At 40.6% G+C, this 20,070-nt stretch overlaps 1 protein-coding gene across 2 annotated transcripts in view; it reads right to left on the bottom strand.

The window, feature by feature from the left end:
* Positions 1 to 687: 687 nt before the first annotated feature.
* WDR75 (WD repeat domain 75) overlaps positions 688 to 20,070 on the bottom strand; it is a 51,290-nt gene continuing 31,907 nt past the window's right edge. For both annotated transcript variants that reach the window (XM_075000723.1, XM_075000724.1), the window contains 7 exons: positions 19,563 to 19,657; positions 17,942 to 18,037; positions 17,204 to 17,373; positions 16,186 to 16,245; positions 9,363 to 9,509; positions 9,186 to 9,277; positions 688 to 5,045 (listed from right to left, as the gene is read on the bottom strand). In XM_075000723.1, the coding sequence (XP_074856824.1) occupies positions 4,841 to 5,045; positions 9,186 to 9,277; positions 9,363 to 9,509; positions 16,186 to 16,245; positions 17,204 to 17,373; positions 17,942 to 18,037; positions 19,563 to 19,657 (865 nt within the window). In that variant the 3' untranslated portion in view covers positions 688 to 4,840. The remainder of the gene's footprint in view (positions 5,046 to 9,185; positions 9,278 to 9,362; positions 9,510 to 16,185; positions 16,246 to 17,203; positions 17,374 to 17,941; positions 18,038 to 19,562; positions 19,658 to 20,070) is intronic.

The raw sequence follows: 20,070 nt of genomic DNA on the forward strand, positions 1-20,070 counted from the left end.
ATACAAAGGTCAGCAGAAAATGAAGGTCATGTTTCCACGGGCAATTTATATAAAATACTTAATTCTTGGGAGAGTCTCATTTCAGAATTTGAGAAAAGGTCAAAAGGTGACCCACTATTAACCAGTTGATTACCACTGTCACACAAGGAGAGGTTATTTATCACTGAAACAGAAAATATTTTCTATTAATATTTTCCAGTGTGTTGGTGGAAACTTTTAAACTACTTAGGCTGCGTCTAAACTAGCCCTGAACTTCGAAGGGGGCATGGTAATTAGGGTGTTGGGAGATTACTAATGAAGTGCTGCAGTGCATATGCAGAACTTCATTAGTCAAAATCTCCCCTGCAGCAACTTCGAAGTGCCAGCTTGCATGTAGCCGCAGATAGTTTGAAGTGCCTGCGCTACATCCAAGTCCCTGTACTCCTCGAAATTTTGACTAATGAAGTGCTGCACATGCATCGCAGCACTTCATTAGTAATCCCCCGACACCCTAATTACCACATGCCCTTGGAAGTTCGGTGCTAGGCTAGACACAGCCTTAGCCATTTTATATCAGGGCAATTAGGAGGAGGAGACCTACTGAGACTGAAGGACAACAATTGGGGTACTCCTAGGGTCAGAAATTTTGTCTTGAGACAGAGTGAAGTAGAGACGACTTGTAGATGACATATGCTCCACTCAGAGTACAAGGGTTTAAGTAAATCATATTAAAAGCAATATATTTTACACTACTACAAAGAGTGGGAAATCCTAATTTATTACAAGAAAAAGATGATCTCCTGAGCATACAAAGGGCTTTAAAACATTTCCATTATTGTTGCAGTGGAAGAGACTGATAAGGAACACATTTCAGAGCTGGAAAGACTTCTCTTTGGATTTCATGCTGTGCAACGCGTATCCTCCTCATGTAACAGAAGGATTAAGTTTCATGAATGAATCCAAAATATTACGAAAAAAGTCTTGATGCAACCAATATATACAGCAGCAAATTTTGACCAGCCAGTTATACCAGAGAACTGTTTTCAGGTTTATTTTTAGAATTTGGTATGCATCCAGATAAGTAGTAGAAAATTAACCTCTTGTTGGGTAGTGTGTGAACCTGAGATGCTAACATTACTGAAGCTGATGGGAGTTTTGTCACTGACTTTATTAAAGTCAGGATTTCACAAAGAGTATCTTAACAGTAATGCACATTTAATCAGTGCTGTATATTAAGAAGTTATAATTAGATGGTGCAAAGATACCAAGATTTTGTTGGAAGCTACTTTCTTTTTTCTTGGTTAATACACTAGTTAAAACTCTGAGCTATGCAGAAATGTGACAAGTGCATTTTGCAAGAGCTAGAGGTAACTCACTCTAGATTACCGGCCTAATTCCAATGTACATAATTACAATATGCCTACCTAAATCCCCGACAATTCCAGCTGGGTACAATACCCTACATCATCTTTTTTCCTTCTGTTGTGCAGCGTTGCTGAAGGCAACCACTCTGTTCCATCCCAGAAAAGGCTGTATCTCAGCAGCTGAAGCAATTTGTGCGTGTGCAAATAGTAATGCAGGTCTATATATTACTGTGCAGAAGTTAGGGGGAAAAAATCACAAAGCACATATTTGCCATCATTGGGTTAAAACTCCAATCCAATAGGCAAACTGAGAAGATCATAAGTAGTAGTACTCCTGTAACTGAAATTCATCGTACTGAGCTGGTAGGTACTCAATGGCTGTGTCTACACTAGCCCCCTTCAAAGAAGGGGGCATGGTAATCTTCTTGAGTAGAGAATACCAATGAAGTTCTGCAATGAATATGCAGCACTTCATTAGGCTAATTCTCCCCGTGGCAACTTCCAAGTAGCAAACTTTGAAGCGCTGGCGTGCCGTGTAGCCGCGGGCACTTCGAGGTACCCGCGCAACTTCAAAATGCCCTTACTCCCTTGGGAGTTACAGAAAACACAATTTTTCAAGAGATCTTACATCATATCAAGTGGCTCCCTTCTTCAGTCACTGTTGATAATCACCAGGTTTTAAAAAGCAAATTACAAGGTATTGGGTGTGCAGACAGATATATGGAGAGAGGCATGCCAGTTCAAAATAGCCAAATGATTGGCAGGCAGACATATACAATACATAGTGCACCAAATATGCAGGTCTAGAAGACAGAAAATTTCTTGAGAAATTCTGGCGTGTTCCTTCTTACACATTTTTCATTATTTATCTCATTCAAAAACACCTAAAACATATTCTCGCTGGAATGGCTGATTGGAAGCAAAGCAGATAGGGCTGCCCAGTGACCTGAAAGTCCTGCCTGTAGACAGAGGGCCCCCACAGCGCCCACACAGCCTTTTTGTTGATGGAGTACATCAAGAAAGGTGTTCTGCCTTGTGGTGGAGAGGCAGAAGTCTGTTCACAAAAGTGCTGAGTTTTGTTGACAAAATGCATTGTGTGCGGACGCTCCACCAATTTTCTTAATAAGACCCTGGTTTCGTTGACAAAACTCTAGTGTAGGCTATATCGAAGAGGGCTGGATTTTGCCTATCATCTTGTGGGAAATTCCATTAGATCTCCAATTAGATTTCTCATACTCTTTGCAGATCAGCAACAAGTGCTGAGCTATTTTTGTCTGATTATTTCAGAATGGAAAGTTGCATCATTCCAAATTTATGCTGATACTGCTACTTAAACACTCTAGATAATCTTTGAACATTTGTAGTTCCTGCTTTTTAAACCTTTGAACTAGTTAAGTCTAATTAACAATCTGAGTGATGGATAAGTTGCTAATAAGACTCAAGTCAACAATATTAATTCATTGTAAAACAGGAACAGGTGGTGCTTTAGAGAAGTGGTACACCTAGCCAAATGGTTCTGCAGACCTTTGCTTGGAGTCCAAGAAAGGAAGCTTTTCAAAGCAACTTCATACCATGAAATGATTAAGGCATGTTTACACAGGTGAAGGTGTGTGTGTGTGAAGCTACCACTAGGGCTAAACAGTGGGAACTGGGGACTGAGCAAGTTATTCTTTGCCCTTACAGAGGGGAAAAAATATTGCTTGCCTTTTAGATACCTGTCCTTAAAGCTGTATTAAAATAATGAGTTGGGGGACTTGCAATAATATAAAACAAAGCCACTGAAACTTCCTTTTCTTTCTTCAGGAACAGAAGTTGGTCCAGTAAAAAGCATTAATTATCCCTCCTTGTCTCTCTAAATGGACAAGGAGACATAGGAGTTTTGTCTTTAATTTCTAGCTTTATTTCTCATAAATCTATTTTAAACTGTCATGCCTTAGTTTGAAAATAATTACTAAGGCAACAATCAGTACTTTTGAACAGCTTTCCCTATTTCTCTCCAAAATCTATTACAGAACATTTAAAATGTTCACTATGCATGTTTTGAAAAATGTAAATAAGTTTCCAACCGTATGACCTTTTACCCAGTGACCCAGTTGACTTGTCAACTTGTTTGTTTTGCAAAAACCAATGAGCTATATATTCTGCTTGTGAATCACAACTTTGAAATTCTGCTGTCAGCTTCGTGTTTTGCCTAAAGCAGAGCACCGTGGTATACACTAGTAGAAGCTCTGATTAATAAGTGCTTTGTTTATGTAAAAGAAGCCAGTTAAAGTGTTCATCGCCATTCCAGTACAGATGCTGTATTTCTTTTCAAGTGGTGAAGTTCAGTAAATAGGAATTTGAAATGTTACATTATGTGCCAAGGTGGTTAGCAGCTGAAAGCATTTTATACATCCAAAGATTTAATCAGCGCTCAGCAAATATCAGAGAAGTATTTCAAACTTGTGAAATATTAAGCTGCAGTCACCCATTCTGGCAAAGGAAGTGGTGGAGGTGGCAGGTAAACTACTTCTGGGAGATTAGGGCAGTAAAGGTTTGCATTACTGAATTCCCTGGGATTCTGCCTGTGGAGAGGCTGGCTAAGACATCTATTCTTTTGCTCAACTGTTAAATTACCTCCTTCTCTCACCCTGTTCTGTGATGCCCATCTGTCACCTCCTCTCTACCACCTAGATTATATTCTCTGCAGGTGGGACTGTCTTATATGTTACTTGCCTGCATAGAGCCTATCACAATGGGACTCAGGAGCTAACCATAAAAATAGCAGCAACTGCTATACAGGGAAGTTGGGAGTCCATAGCAACCCTGGTTGAAAAAAAGCTGCTGTCTCTTTGTGATCACACGGTGCACTTTTGGGCCCTCTACAGGTCATCCCCAGCTGAGCAATAGTTACTGGAAACTTTGTTCAGAGTCCTTCCCTTCCCTTCTATTCTAATGCAGAACTGCATCAATCCTATCATCTACTCAAGCCTGCTGATGGGTGGGGGGAGGAGGGGGCCACTGACCCACAGCCTGGCAGAAGCTCCTGCAGGCGACCAAGTAGCAGCAGCTGGAGCTATGAGCCCCTTTGAAACAATGAAGCTGTGCTATGCTCCCATTCTGTGGGAGCATGGGGTGGTGGAGCAGCCATAGGGACATTCTGCCCCCTTCTGCCCTTGGCCCCATCCCTCCTTCCACCTTGTCCCTGGGCCTCAGGTGGCTGTCAGTCCCGCTGCATCTACTTTACATATTGGAGAGGTTAACAGTTGTTTGAAATGCCACCATGCCTAAAACAAAGCTGGGGACAGAATCCAGATCTTGTGCTTTGGTGACAATACCAGCCTTCCTTTCTCAACTAAAACATACAAAATATCTGCTTTGAAATACCTTTTATACTAGAATCCAGTAAAAACTTTTATGACGAAGGACTGAAAGAGCTTTTAGTAGAACACAATATTTAAGCCATTAACATATTTAAATTCATATGAACATATAAAATGAAACAAGTCTTGGTGTTTCTAGAGAGCAGCTACCCAACTGTAGTCCATTCTTCTTATCTTCCTCAGCTCTTTTTCCTGAGCTTTAGACAGTTTAGGTGCAATTTCCCCCAAAAACTCTGTAGGATTTGTATCTTGTTCCATCTCTGAAAGCTCTACATCCTCATCTGATTCATCTTCTGCTTTTTCACTGTCCATTTCAACTTCGTCCACCACGTCCCCAGAACTTTAAAGTAAAAGGACAGAGGAAAAGAGAAAAAAGTCAGGGTATTCTATCACAGGAAGGAATGAAAATATAGTTTTGATGCAAAATCATGATACTAATTTAAACTGTCAGTGCAGATGAATGCTACCTGAACTTATCTACGTAGCACTGCAAGAGCAACAGATACTCTAGTTACAAAGAAAAGGTGTGCCACAAAGAACTTACAATTTGAACAGATTACTTACAGTATATATAGCACATACATATGCCACAAATCTGCAATAAGGTCTAACATTTGGGGCTGTGCCAATGTCCTTTGAAGTCAACAGCAAAATTCCCACTGGTTTTAAGGGACACTACAGCAATGCCTTCACTGAACAGCTATCACACATCTTTGGCCACTCACCACCCACCCTCTATCCACTAATCGGTTTTTCCAAATTTCATTGTAACACTCCAAACCCTTGAACACTTTCAAATACCCACCATTTTATTAGAACAGTGTTTCCCAAACTGTGTTCTGTGCCATGTCAACAGGTGCTCTGTGAAAAATATTTTTTGATGCTAGTGATGTTTTCCTTCTAAATTTTAAATATAAAGTTGTGTGTATCAAAAATGCTAAGGTATTTGAATAGTATTTAGACTGCATGTATGTTAACAACACATTCATAATAGTAGAGTACTTATTATGCGACTCATGCTGAAACAAAGTCGATGTGGATTGTTTCAGCATGAGTTGCGTCCAGAGAAATCATGTGATACTGCACCTGATATGAGGATCTAACTCTTCCCATTTGCGATCATGAGAAGCAAAAACACTCTTCCCATTTAAAAAAAGGGCAAATGTTACTTATCTTCCAGTAGTTTTCCGCAACTTACAAAACCAAGAAATTTAAAGATATTTCTCCATACCTAATTTGTTGTGTGTTTCTTTTTCATAAAACTATTTTTTAAGCTTTAAGGAAGGACATTCCTTTTTTGAACAATATTGCCCTTTCTATTTTAGTACAAAAGAGCAACATTAACCATCCTTCATTCAGCTGTTATATTGCTGTTTTAGGTTTGCATTTAATTTTAATTTTTATTAAATTAACCATCCTCCTATCAGAAGAACATCAGTTGGTCTTTCAGATGATTTTTTTTTTTTTTAAAGAAAACAGAAGACATCTGAAAAACCTAACTCTTTTAAATCAACTTTTGAGCATTACATGCAGCAACTTTTTAGTATGAAACCTTCCACCCCCGCACCTGAGGAGCGCGTATACATTCCGTCAATATATTTCAAGCCCAAAAGTGTTCCATGGCCAAATTAGTTTGGGAAATGCTGTATTAGAAATCAAATGGTCAGTGAGATGTTTCTTTTCTCAATATTATATTAGCTGTAAGGTACTGGACAGACAATATTCACTCCTGCAGCAGTGGAAGGTATATTTTTATGATTTTACAGGACTGGAAACAGGTATTTCACACCCTTTGGAACGGTCAATTTTCTACCCTCCCAACAGGGAACATTATAGTCTTTCAGTCCTGGAAAACGCAGCCATAAAAAGTTCTGACATGTATGGAAGAGTATGGAAAAAGCTTTACAATTAACTTTTCAGAGGAACTATAAGCAGTAACTTTTCTAGTTGCCCTCTCTCCCACTCAATGTTGTGCAAATGATCACGATACCACGACAGAATGGGCTTCAGAAGAGACACACAATAAAGTATTTAAAATAGTTACCTACAGAACATATGCAGCTTTATGTTGTCTGAAAGTTTAATTAGAACTTGTCTGGTGTGACCTACATAACTCAATGCTTGGGTGCCCTACACTCATCACTGAATTAGGAGCGCTGTACCATGCACGCTACACACACAAAATTACAGATATATAATATATGCAAATTATATACTATTCACAGGAACATCAAGATAAAGGGTATAAATATTTGTATGTCTGTATTTACAGACTTAACATATTTGAACCTCTCTACCTTTTTAGAGACCAACCCTATGAAAGCTTACAGCCCCCTGTAACTTTTCATATTTGGACAGATCCAGCAGTTACAATAGGATTTCACAGGCGCATTGTTACATGTATGTAAGGTATTTGTAGGATAACTTGTGGTCCGCATGTCCAGAAATTCTTGCCAGCAATGCTACTTATAATTTTTACAAACCCTGCTAATGTACCTATAAGCTCATACCAGCCAAAAAGTGCTGTTGCCTGTATAGTTCAGTAAAAACAAAAACAGCAGTCATGTAGTACTTTAAAGACAAACAAAATAATTTGTTAGGTAATGAGCTTTTGTGGGTCAGACCCACTTCTCAGATCAACATACAATTACATACATACATTACATTACATACATACAATTGACCAGAAGAAGTGGGTCTGTCCCATGAAAGCTCATCACGTAATAAATTATTTTATTAATCTCTGAAGTGCTACATGACTGCTTTTTTGTTTTGATAGAACACAGACTAAAATGGCTGTCACTGTATGGTTCCAGGTGATTAAGTGAACGAAGTACGTTATATGGGCAAAAATCACTTTTATGTGGATACATCTGCCTCTACGGCTGTGTCTACACTATCACCTTCCTTCGAAGGAAGAATGGTAATTAGGGTGTTGGGAGTTTACTAATGAAGTGCTGCCATGCACAGGCACCACTTCATTAAGCAAATTCCCCCCCGACAGCAACTCCAAAGTTTTAAAATTCGAAGTACCGGCTCACGTCTAGCTGCGGCTCACCTGCCGGTACTTTGAAGTGCAGCAGCACTTCAAAGGAAGGATGGTAATTAGGGTGTTGGGAGTTCACTAATGAAGTGCTGCTGCACTTTGAAGTACCAGTGGGTGAGCCGCGGCTAGACGCGTGCCGGTACTTCGAGTTTTAAAACTTCGGAGTTGCTGGGGGGGGGGGGCGGAATTTGCTTAATGAAGTGGTGCCTGTGCATGGCAGCACTTCATTAGTAAACTCCCAACACCCTAATTACCATTCTTCCTTTGAAGGAAGGTGGTAGTGTAGACAAGCCCTACGTGAGGGCCTTTGCTGGTATTGCAATGCTGGAACCACTCCCCCCCCGTCCCAAAAACAGACTCTCCCCACTCAACCATCTCTCTCTCTCACACACACACACACACACACGGACGTGTATGCTACCCAACAGTTCTGTAGAAGCAAAGGTTTCTAGTATCTGTTGTATGTTTCTGAATGTGTTTGTGCAACGTACAGGGTACCTAATCTTGGTTCAAGTTACTGGGTGCTACCACAATACGAATAATAAAACTTGTCTCTCTGGGGAGATAATTCGCTGTTTGTGTACACACACCTATGTAAGAAAAGTTTTCAAAAATAGACTTTCAAAAGGTTAATCTTAGTATGCAAAATTTTATTGGCTTCAGTGTACTTGCTATGCCAATAAATCTCCTTCAAAATTACTACCATAGGTCACCAACCTATAAAAAGTAGTTTCTATAAGAACATACATTTATCTCACAAAAGAGCAGGGCTTCAGAAATGAAGACATTGCAGACATACCACACTGTTGCATATTACTTTTAAATACCATAAGTTTGCCATGCAATGCTACCAATAAATTAAGTCCTAACTTAAAAACCTAGGAACTCCTGTGGTGGTGGAAGGGCAAAGGGATTCCCTTTCCCCCGCAGTTTTAGGAAGAACTGAAGGCAAAATTCAAAGATCTCATTTATGACTAGAATATTCAGTTATAACAACTTCTAAAATAAGGACTAGGCAGCAATGAATGTGGATTCAAAGTGCAGTTACTAATAAGTAACAGAAAGGTCTGTGAATGCCAGACATATGTAAAATATCATTTAAAAAGAGATCTGGCCCTTGAAGGAAGCCTGAAAGCAGATTAATCTTAAAAGGCAATTTTGTCTCGATTAGCCTGTCCCCAAACAATAAATTGACAAAGACTGATTCCAATAACAATCTTACAGATTTAGATGGAAAGTAAATATATTTAAATAAAAGCTTTAGAAGATATTTGCGGAGCTGCAAAAATGATGACAATTATAAGCATTCTTATGAACTATACTAAGCAATAGAATGATTTTTTTAAACAACCGCAACACTTGGTAAGAGGATCAAGTTGGAAAATTTCAACTGACAAAAGACTTATTTAAGCCACCAGCCTTGACTGTCTTTACCTTTTATTCTCCTTGGATATCAGCAATGAATTAATAAAAATGGAACACAGGAAAGAAGCAGATGGCAACACATGTGCAGGAGTGTGCAGGAGCTGAGAAGACAAGAAAGCAGAGATTGTATTAAAAAGGTTTTGTTTTTCATGCTTTAATTTACCTCTATGATACACCCCCCCCTACCTCTTTGATTTCAGGTGAATCTTGGGGCAATTGACTCTGGATAACAGCTGTCCCAAGCTCTGCATTCTCTTTTGATTGCTGTTGACGCCTGTGCTTTCCCAATAGCAAATAAAAGGGGGTCACGGGGAGACTCTCCTCTACTGCCAGCTAAAAAGAGCAGAGAGAGAAAGAGAACAGGTAGCTGAAAAGGTGAAAAGTCTTCCTCTTTAAGCAGGATGACAATATTTCAGTGCCCAGAATATGAATTACTCCCTCATACGAATGCCAATAGGTAACAAAATGTTCATGTTCAGCACCAAGATACCGTTCTGATACCATCTAGTTACCATTGGATACAGCTATGCAAGGAAGTTCAGATACAGTCTGAGTCACTTGGATACTGTGAGCACGCTATTTTAAATTTTACATTTTTATACTCCATATTAAACTTTAATTCCAATACAATTAGAAAAGTGACTTTGTAAGAAAAAAGTACCATCCTACTCAATAAGATCTGATTGCTGTGCACATTCTGTATAAGATCTGATTACTTGAATTACTCAAAGGCATATTATCCCCTCTGTTTCTGCAGCCAGGTAGGATACAATTTGGTAAAGCCCAAACTTGGATTATAATCTATTAAAATCATTTAATAAAATAAACAAAACAAACAAACAGTATATGTTGGCTAACAACTCAGAGACAAACCACTGGACTGATGGAGATCACTGGTTAAGCACCTGGAACCAGAATTCATTGACCTGCTAAACAAGTTTGACAACAGAAACTTCTATTTTATTTCAGTTTATTCACTTAGTGCAATGACTAGTTGAGTCCAAGTTAGGAAACGAATTGGGAGCAGAAATGGCAGGAATGCTTGTTTTCCTCTTCCACCCTAGGTGTGAGAAGATGAGATCTACTTCTTTTGAAATCATAAAGGATATGTTGAACACCACATCAATTCAATTCAATAGCTACACATTTCCTTCATTTAATAAATCAGGTTTTAAATAGGAAAAAGTATTTTGCTGAACTTTAAGAAAAAGGTTTGGCATTCAGCACTTAGAACAGCTATATTTAAAAATCTGTGTGCACATGCATTTAATTTAAATTTCCACCCTAGTAGAGGCTGGCACAAATCAAGTAAAAAAATTCTAGAAGAAATGAATAATTCAAATTTAAGTTTATAATTGGTTAAGTAAGTGTACAGAGTTTATATATATTCCTGGTTAATGCACAGACGCAGCCAACTTAGTGTAAAGGCCACATTTACTTGAATTTCAACATGTTTTAATGGTTACCAACGAACAAGAATCGAAATTTCTTTAGGGAAATAAATAAAAAAGTACAAATGAAAACCATAATTAAAATCAAGGCTTGGGATTTAAATGATTAAAATCAGCTATTTAATTTATCCACATGAAGAAGGGACTGACATCCAGTGGCTCTTGTGCCCAGCAAACAAATGCTATTTTCATGGCTTCCTTCCCCTTTAAACCAAGTTCCTGAACTGAGAATCTCAGGGGGAAAGGGGATTAACTGGGAGTGAATATTTTAACTCATCTATATTTCCTCTGCAATTTGCTTCCCCCGTCTTTACGAGGGGATGGCCTGGGGGAAGGCCCTGAGTGGAGCCACTTGCATGGCTCCTATAAAAACCATGCTAACACAGAACCTGAGAGGAGCAATTGAAGAAGAGGGGCCACAAAAAACTTAGTCAGCCCGTCCTCCTCCAATATAAATCACATTACTTGGGAGCAGAGCTACAGCTCCAAGACAACCAAAAAAGCCAGTGAGACGCTGTACTGGTCCATGAGACAATTCAATTCCAACAACATATCCTTTAATACACATGCCCACACATGGAGCTAGAAAGAACTCAGCTTAACTTTCAGATTCCAGGTATATGCACAAGGTTGGACATTAGAATTACATCCCCACACTTTGGCTACAGATCTAGGGAGCTCATTTGACAGACAACCCATGGCAATGTTTTTACACAGTCACTTTTTAGTCTAGTAACACTCTCATTGCACTAAAGAGTACAGATGAGTAACATGAGACAAACAGTTGCTTTTTTCTTCACTTCACACTCCGCACCGTCACCTTGTTGTGGTGACTGGGCTTGTGTGTTCCAATGAACGCAAGAGTGATGCTGTTGGGAGTCTCATACTCCTAGCAGCATCACCCATGGTGGCGACATCAAGGGGGAGGGTCCAGATGAGGAATGATCCTGAAAGTCCTCAACAGCAGAGCAGGCAGAGGACAGCGAAAAGGTAATGCTATAATGGCTGGGACGCAGATGAAGGCTGCAGTGGGCAGGAGACTCCCAGTCGTCCTGGATCCTATGCCATTGGACTTGAGCCTTTCATCAGTGAAGAACCCTGTGGTGGCTGCAGTGCAACAGTCTGCCCACATTAAAAAAAAGTCATGCACAGCGTCCTTCTCTGTGTACTGGTCTCCTAAACTTAAGCCTTACAATGCCTGGCGAATGGCAACAGGAGCAGAGTAGTGAAATCCGGAACCGTTAGTCATGGATCAGGATGTAGGTGGTGGATGTATGTATCAATCATTCCGTTTCAAGGACTGCGGTGGTAGAATGGGCTCACCCCTGCATCCACGACTGAGTAGTCCTACTGAGCACCCTCTCTGCTCAGCCCACATGGGGAGGGAGCTAGAAAAAGAGCCCTAAACATAGGCCACACACCCTGCCCCCAACTGGATAACCAAAACCAGTGAGCTCACCTTTATGTGGTTGAAACCGAACAGTAAATTTCGGAACATGGAATATTCGGACTAACAGCCCAGACAGTGAGCAACCCAAAAGACACTAGCAATTATCGTCCCCGAGGTGCGATGATTAACATCGATATAACTGTCCTGACAAACGTACAGACCACAAGAGAAGATGGTGAAGGATACAAATTTTTCTGGAAAGGATCCCCAAAGAAAGAAAAACAAATTCATAGGGTAGGATTTGCCATTATAAATGAACTGAATAAGATCCTATCTGAAGTCCCCGTCAGCATCAACAAAAGAAGAGTCATGAGACACCCGAAGTTTACCAAAAACTGGTAATGATCATCAGTGTTTATGCACCAATTCTAGATGCTGAAGATGATGTGAAGGAGAAGTTCTACACCCAACTGGATGCAGTCCTGAAAGACATCCACAAAGAAGATGAGATTATTTTCTTGTGGGGGGGGATGCCAGGTCAGAATAGACATGGACCTCTGGCAGACTACCACTGGGAAAGAAGGAGTTGGCGACAGAGTGCTCCTCTTTACAAAATGTGCTGAATATGAGCTTAATCACCATGAACACCCTCTTCCACCAGAAAATACAAACAATTTAAGACCTTATGGCAACATCCTCTGTTGAAAAAAATGACTCATGCAGACTAATGCTGGACCGATCACCACTTTATTGGACCCACAATGGACAAACGGACAAGTCAGAGGAAACAGATCCGACAAAAGATCAAGGTACAAGGCTTGAAGAACGCCATCAGATGAAGTGACTTCCAGATCGTCCTCCAAAGGAAACTGCCGATAGTGCACCCTAAAGATGTGGAAGAACACTGGTTCCAACTGAAAAATGCCATCAGTGGAGCATGTGGAAAAACCACTGGTTGCCAGTCCCGGAAGCATCAGGACAGGTTTGATGAGAATGATGTGGAATCTGAACACCTGATTGAGGCAAAAAGGGCCTGGCAAAGCGACATCAACTTCACACCGAAGAGAAAAGCACATGCCAAGGCCAAGACAGAAATCCAACATATAACAAGGACTTTGAAAATCCAGTGCTGGATTGAGAAGGTTTAAGAACTCCAGCACCTTGGAGACAAAAATGATACAAGAGTTTCCTCCAGTGCTACCAAAGCTGTTTATGGACCGAGAAACCACAGACTCAATTCCCTGAGATCAAAGGATGGTACCCAGCCCTTGAAAGAAAATGAAGCCATTGCTTCTCACTGGAGGGAGCTCTATAATGGGCTTTTGAACTGCCCCTTCACCCTGGCCCTAGAATCCCTTGACTAAATCACTCACTCATCAACTGCCTAGCGATGACTCTGCAACACTTCCTACTCTGAGTGAGGTCCAAGCTGCCACCAAAGCAATGAAGTGCAACAACGCAACTGGACTAGATGGAATCCCTGCCGAAGTCTTCAAAGTAGGCAGGCCAGAGCTCCACAAACAACTCCACTTCCTGATGCTCAAGATGCAGGTTAGGGAGCAGATGCTGTGAGATTTCAGTCACTGATCAGTCAGTTTAAGAAGAGCGACAAGTTGGACTGTGGAAACTACTGTGGCAACTCCCTCACGGCAATGGCAGGGAAAAATCTTCGCTCAAATCCTAAGAAAACCAACTCCTGCCACTTTCAGAAGAAATTCTCCCCGAATCTAATGTGGCTTCTGACCATCCTGAGGAACAGAGGACATGATCTTCACTATCACTACTGCAAGAAAAATGTCGTGAACAAAACTAAACCTTAGTCATGGAGTTTCACTGACCTGACCAAAGCATTCAACCCAATTGGAGTGCCCTGTGGACCATCCTCTTAAAGACTGCCTGCCCCAAAAAATTCTTTTGCATCTTGAGGCTTCGTCATGACAGCATGACTGCCACAGTATTGGGCAACAACGGATTCCAAAGCAATCCCTTTGAGTTCAAAATGGGAGTCAGACAAGGCTGCATCATGACCCCATCACCGTTCTGCATCTTCATCACCATGACCCCCTCACCTCATCAATGACAAGGTTCCAGATGGTGTGAAGACTGTCTGTAGAATGAACAGGAAACTTTTCAATCTCAGGAGAATGAAGGCTGAAAGCAAGACCTCCATGACCTCAATCATGGAGCTCCAGCACATGGATGACAACATGGTTGCTGCTCTCTCCTGTAGTCCTTCAGGCCATCTGAAGTGCCTTTGCTGAGGCATATGAGAATCTCAGCCTCACACTCAACATCAAAAAGACCAACGTGCTCCACCAGCCCTCTACTGAAGTCAATGAAAAATTGCTGGAAAACGTGGAGCACTTCCCATAACTTGGAAGACATTTCTGCTAAAGTCAACACTGATGTGGAAATCCAGCATTGTCCGAGCCTTGTATACTGTGCAGTGGTGGTTCTTGCTATTGCACACATGAAACCTGGATGACATACAGGTGTCAGCTGAAGGCATTTGAACATCATCATCAACGCTGCCTCAGGAGAATCCCAAATATCTCTTGGGAGGATAGATGCACGGCCACTAGCGTCCTGGAAGCGCCAGCATTGAAGGCAGTATCAAATCATCTTCAACAACTTTGTTGGACTGGTCATGTGGTTCAGACGTCCGATCAGAGCCTCCCAAAAAAGATTCTGTTTTCCGAGTCGGAGGAAGGACACAGCAGCTTTGGGGGCCAGCAGAAGCGATATAAGGAAATACTGCAGGTGCACATGTATTGGTATGGGTGTTGATGCTTTCAAGAACCTTGCCCAAGACTGTCCCCAGTGGAGAATATTAATTGGTGACGGGGTGTGCAATTTGAGAGGTCCCGCTGCAGTGTAGATGAGGCAAGGTCGAGAAGAGAAGAGCATCAAAAACTGTTCTGTACCCCTCCAACAGCTACCAACACCTGCCCCTTCTGTGATAAAACCTGCAGCTCCAGAATTGGGCTGATCAGCCATCAGGCACGCAAAATAGGAGGGTGACAAAGACGTCCTACTTGTTACCAAGACAAAAAGCAGTCAAGTAGCTCTTTAAAGACTAGCAAAATAATTTATTAGGTGAGCTTTTGTGGGACAGACCCACTTCTTCAGACCATAGCCATACCAGAACAGACTCAATACTTGGAAGTGGGTCTGTCCCAAGAAAGCTCACCTAATAAATTGTTTTGCTAGTCTTTAAAGTGCTACTTGACCGCTTTTTGTTTTGAAAGTATATAGACTAGCACAGCTCCCTCTCTGTTACTATTCTACTTGTTATTAAGTGACTGCCAAGAATTTTTCTTCAAGCAACAGGTAAATATGGTTTTAAGAAATCTACTGTAAGTTTGACTGATTTGTTTTAGATTGTGACTGTGAATACTAGCTACGTGTTGTTTGATCTGCATTACTTAATTGGGATTTGTCAATTTAACCAAGTGGTAGTGCTTTTGTTCTGATTCAATGAGCATGAGTGCAACCCTACAGGTGGTCTACAGTACTGCTGAAGTTGATCTGACTTAGATCACTTAGGGCGTAAGTTATAGCAGTCTAATTCCAGACTGGCACTACGTTGGTGAGAGATACACTCCCATTAGCATAGTTTCTTCACAAGATGTGCTACAAAGGCAAGTATAAATGTTTCCTGTATATAAATTTTAAATTCATGCCGTATTTCCTCATGAAATTTTGAAATCATGTATTAACATTAGAGTTCAGAGAAAGAATCAAACTTCAACAAAACTTAAAAAAAAGGCTATTAACAATGACTATGTATAATTTACAAAATACGAACTGACTTCTACATTGTCATCTTTTTCTCACTCATCTTCTGAAGTTACAGAGTGTAGCACCTCCATTATTAAGTATATGAGAAAAATATTTAACACAGAACACAAAAAACTCAGCTTCAGTGCAATACCACTGTTAAGATAGGATATTTTAACCACAGATTTAACCATTTCTGCCAGGAGAAAAGAATGATATTGCTAGAAAAAAATCAAGCAACACAACTGCACTTTCAGAGGAGCACCTCTGTCAAGGTTATCGGAAAACTTATGATGTAGTGGTATTTAGATCCAACAAGCAAGCGTCCAACTGAATGAACTTTAAAATCTTCTATATAGCCTGACTACCAGAACAACTATAAAAGTACCTGTTTGCTTGATGGTGTAAGTCTTTCTTCTGGGGACTTTGTGCTAAATGTCAGTAAGTCCTAAAACACACAGAAAGATGTAGCCAGATTACAGATTGGAATAAAATGTCAAACTGCAGCATATTATTTACAAAACAGTTTCACTGCCTGAAAAGTTGTCACTTGGGTGAAACAAAAGCAGACACACATTTGCCATTACATATTTTATACAGGACCTATCACAAAACATCAAAAGGGTAAAACCAGAGATCAAGAGGTAAATTAACATTAATATAGACCTTTTCTGGAGGAAAAGGAAAGACAAGAAAACAAAGGGAGGCTAGTAGGCTTTTTAGCTCATAAGGTAGTTTGATAAATGTTTGGCAATGATGGCAATTTTCTTTGTAGATTCCAAGATTATGTGGTGTTGCTCTTTCATCTGTTTCAGGCAGTACAAGAAACACTGATGATTCCACTTCAGTAAACAATTCAGAAAAGACGACTTCTCTCTCTCACACACACACCCCCTTCAAAATGGCCATTTCGAAGATTACTAATGAGGCCCTGAAATGCATATTTAGTGCCTCATTAGCATGCTGCCAGCTGCAGCTCTTCAAAATTGCCGCATTTTGCTCCCACACACAGCTCGTCCAGACGGGGGCATTTTTGAACGGACCCCAGGAACTTCAAAATCCCCTTAAATCTGCTGATAGGAATAAGGGGAATTTTGAAGTTCCTGGGGTCCTTTCAAAACGGTCCCCCATCTGGACAAGCCGCACGGGAGCAAAACATGGCAATTTTGAAGCGCTAATGTGGTGCTGAATGTGCATTTCAGTGCCTCATTAGTAATCTCTGAAACGCCATTTCGAAGATTTATGCTAGTGTAGACGTAGGCCCCGCCCCGCGCACAAGAGAGGGAGCCCATTATGCTGACTACCAGAAATCTACATTTTTCATTGCTTGTTCACCAGTTAGTGGAATTGTTTTTTTCATGTGAGAGTTCACTTATTCCTCCTTCCCTGTCAGTCACATCACTTACCTGTGTTTCAGTCAGCATGTAAAGCTGAGATCTGTTTAACCACTGGTGTTTTTCTGAGCCAACTGATTCAGGCACATCTCTTGGAATGAAGACAGCCCACTGGACTCTCTCTCTACAGACATTTCTCTGGATACAGAATGGCCTTGGCTCATTTGGTTTAAATACAAACACTGGTAAAAGAAATGTTTTCTGTTTTTAATAAAAAAAATTCTTCACAGCCTTAACTGAATGGATAAGATATTACTGTATGACAGGAGGCACCCTTCCCCAAGAATGTACATGCTGTCTTCCTGGTGTTCCCAGCCAGAGAGCAAAAACAGAAACTAAGCCCTTTCACAAAGCAGAAGAGCTAGAAATGTATTAAAGCTGTATCTACGTTAGACATACAATGTGAGACACAGGCTGCTGCATCCCCCCAGATTTAGGAAGATTCAGAGTTAGTGTGGAAAGATCTAACAATGTCTCACACAGAAAGAGTAACCAGCCCATACTTGTACTGCCAAAGCAGCAGTCAACTATGTGCTGGGAAGGATGGGTGGCAGGAGAGCCCTATATATCTGCTGGTGTCAGACATGGCTCAGTTTCCTACACAGACAAAACTTAGACAGTGTAGTTCCTTATTTTATGAATTTTTAAAAACTGGCTTTCAGCAATAACAATATAAATTGTCTACAAGCTATGTTTGCAGTGATTCAGCTTTCAGCATCTTTTGCTAGCGAAGAAAAACTTTGTACTTACAGTCTGAATGGTCCAAGAGCTGTGAGACTGCAGCAATGTTTTCTGACAGAGGGTCTGGCTGCAGAACGATTACGTTGAGCTGCGTACTCCATTCCACTACAACCACCCACCAGACATGAAAGGAAGTAAATATTTTACTAAATAAGAGGCCAAATGTGGAAAATACGCCTGCAGCTGTACCTCTCCTTGGAAGGCTGAAACTTTAATGTTTACAGATTAGTTTAAACACACAAATATCAGTCTTGCTATACCAGGAGAAGGAAAAAGGGTTTGATTATCTCGTGGGAGTGTGAGGTACATGCACTCTGGACCTGAAGGCTTTTTTTAAAAAATACAATGCTCTCATTTGCCTAAGCTAGTCATACCTGCACTGGATAGAAGGTAGCAAACGATATTGTTTAGAATCCAGCTATCCCAAATCCATTTGTCTTCTCCAAACTACTACTCAGTACACTGTGGCTGTGTCTACACTATGAGCAATCTTCGAAATAGTCATGTTAATTGCCATTTTGAAGAATACTAATGAGGTGCTGAAATGCATATTCAGCATCTCATTAGCATGCCGCCAGCTGCGGCACTTCGAAATTGCCACTTTTCGCTGCCGTGCAGCTCGTCCAGACGGGGATCCTTTTTGAAAGGACCCCACCAACTTCGAAACCCCCTTATTTCCTATCTGCTGACCTGGGGGGATGGTGCATCCTATGTCTCCCAGTGTATGTCTAACACTATCTCCCAGTGTACGTCTGCTGAGAGGAACAAGGGGATTTTGAAGTTGGCGGGGTCCTTTCAAAAATGACCTGTCTGGACAAGCCGCATGGCAGTGAAAAGCAACAATTTTGAAGTGCTGCGGCCGGTGGCATGCTAATCAGGCGCTGAATATGCATTTCAGCACCTCATTAATATTGCCCTCTCTCTTTGTGTAGACACAGCCTGTAATTTAGTCTGTAGGCTCCAAGGAGAAGAAAACCACCCTTGCATATTGACAGGATATTTCTCTAGCCACTAGAAAGTGGCTGACCACATTGTCCTACTCTGTATTCAGCTTAAGCCACTAAGGAAAGTGCACGAAATTACAGGTTTTAAGCTTTTTAAAATTACTGTTCACAATTGTGGGAAATCATGAGCAAGTCAGTCCGTTATTTGGTGACAGCAGACATCAGCATTAAAGCAAGTTAGCTTTAAAACTGTTCCCACAAATTGTCAACATCACATGGCAAAATATACAAATTAACTATCCTTAAAGCAAACTCCAGTAAGTTTTCAAGAAGCTTTTTTTCTTATTTTGCCTTTTTATTATTGAAGAAATTTTTGTTGGTTTGCATTTGCAGTGAAATTAAAGGTTACTGACATTTACGGATAAAAATCTAACACTAACCAATCTAACTGTGTTCCAGTTCACAAAGTTCCCTTGTGTCAAAATGTAAGTGCAAACCTTTCATCCAGGATTGCTGCACGTTTTACAATCAGGTATGGTCTCAGATAGTGGAGCAAAGAGGGACTATGGTATTGCACCAAACTTAAATGGGTAAAGTGGAAGGCCAGCTTGAAATTAAAACTAATGTATTCAGGGTCACTCTGAAAATTTTAGTAACACTCATTGATGTAATAAAATTGATCTTACATGCACAACTGAGCAGATTCCAGCAACACAGAAAGCCATTATCGGTGGTACCGAGAAGGTATTTGGAACAACTTAGTCTGCCAAAACACAGGTTCCTAGGTGAACAGAAGCCAAGACAAAGTTAATGAGCCTTGGATCTTCTCTAGAATGCTTATTTTTGTAAATTACCAGTCACAAACACTTCCAGTTAAATCTTAAATGCTCTTCAGTTAAGCCAAATTCTATTTCGTTTTTTGCTGTAACAGAATTTAGTCTTCTAGATCCATCTCTACTGGCCCAGTAAGAAATATAAGCTCAACAAAAAGCAGTTATGTCTATGGACAGTTACAACTTTCTTTACAACAGCCTGGTAAAAAAGAAATGCCATGGTAAGTCTGATCTCACACTGGTCACAATAAGCCATTAATCAATCACGGGTATTAATCACAGTATTGTAAAACACATATTTAAAGCATTCTCGTTTTACTAAAAAGTACGACAGTCTCTCTCCCGCTCTTCGGTTTTATAA

Source organism: Carettochelys insculpta, chromosome 8 (assembly GCF_033958435.1).
Source record: "Carettochelys insculpta isolate YL-2023 chromosome 8, ASM3395843v1, whole genome shotgun sequence".
Lineage (NCBI taxonomy): Eukaryota > Metazoa > Chordata > Testudines > Carettochelyidae > Carettochelys > Carettochelys insculpta.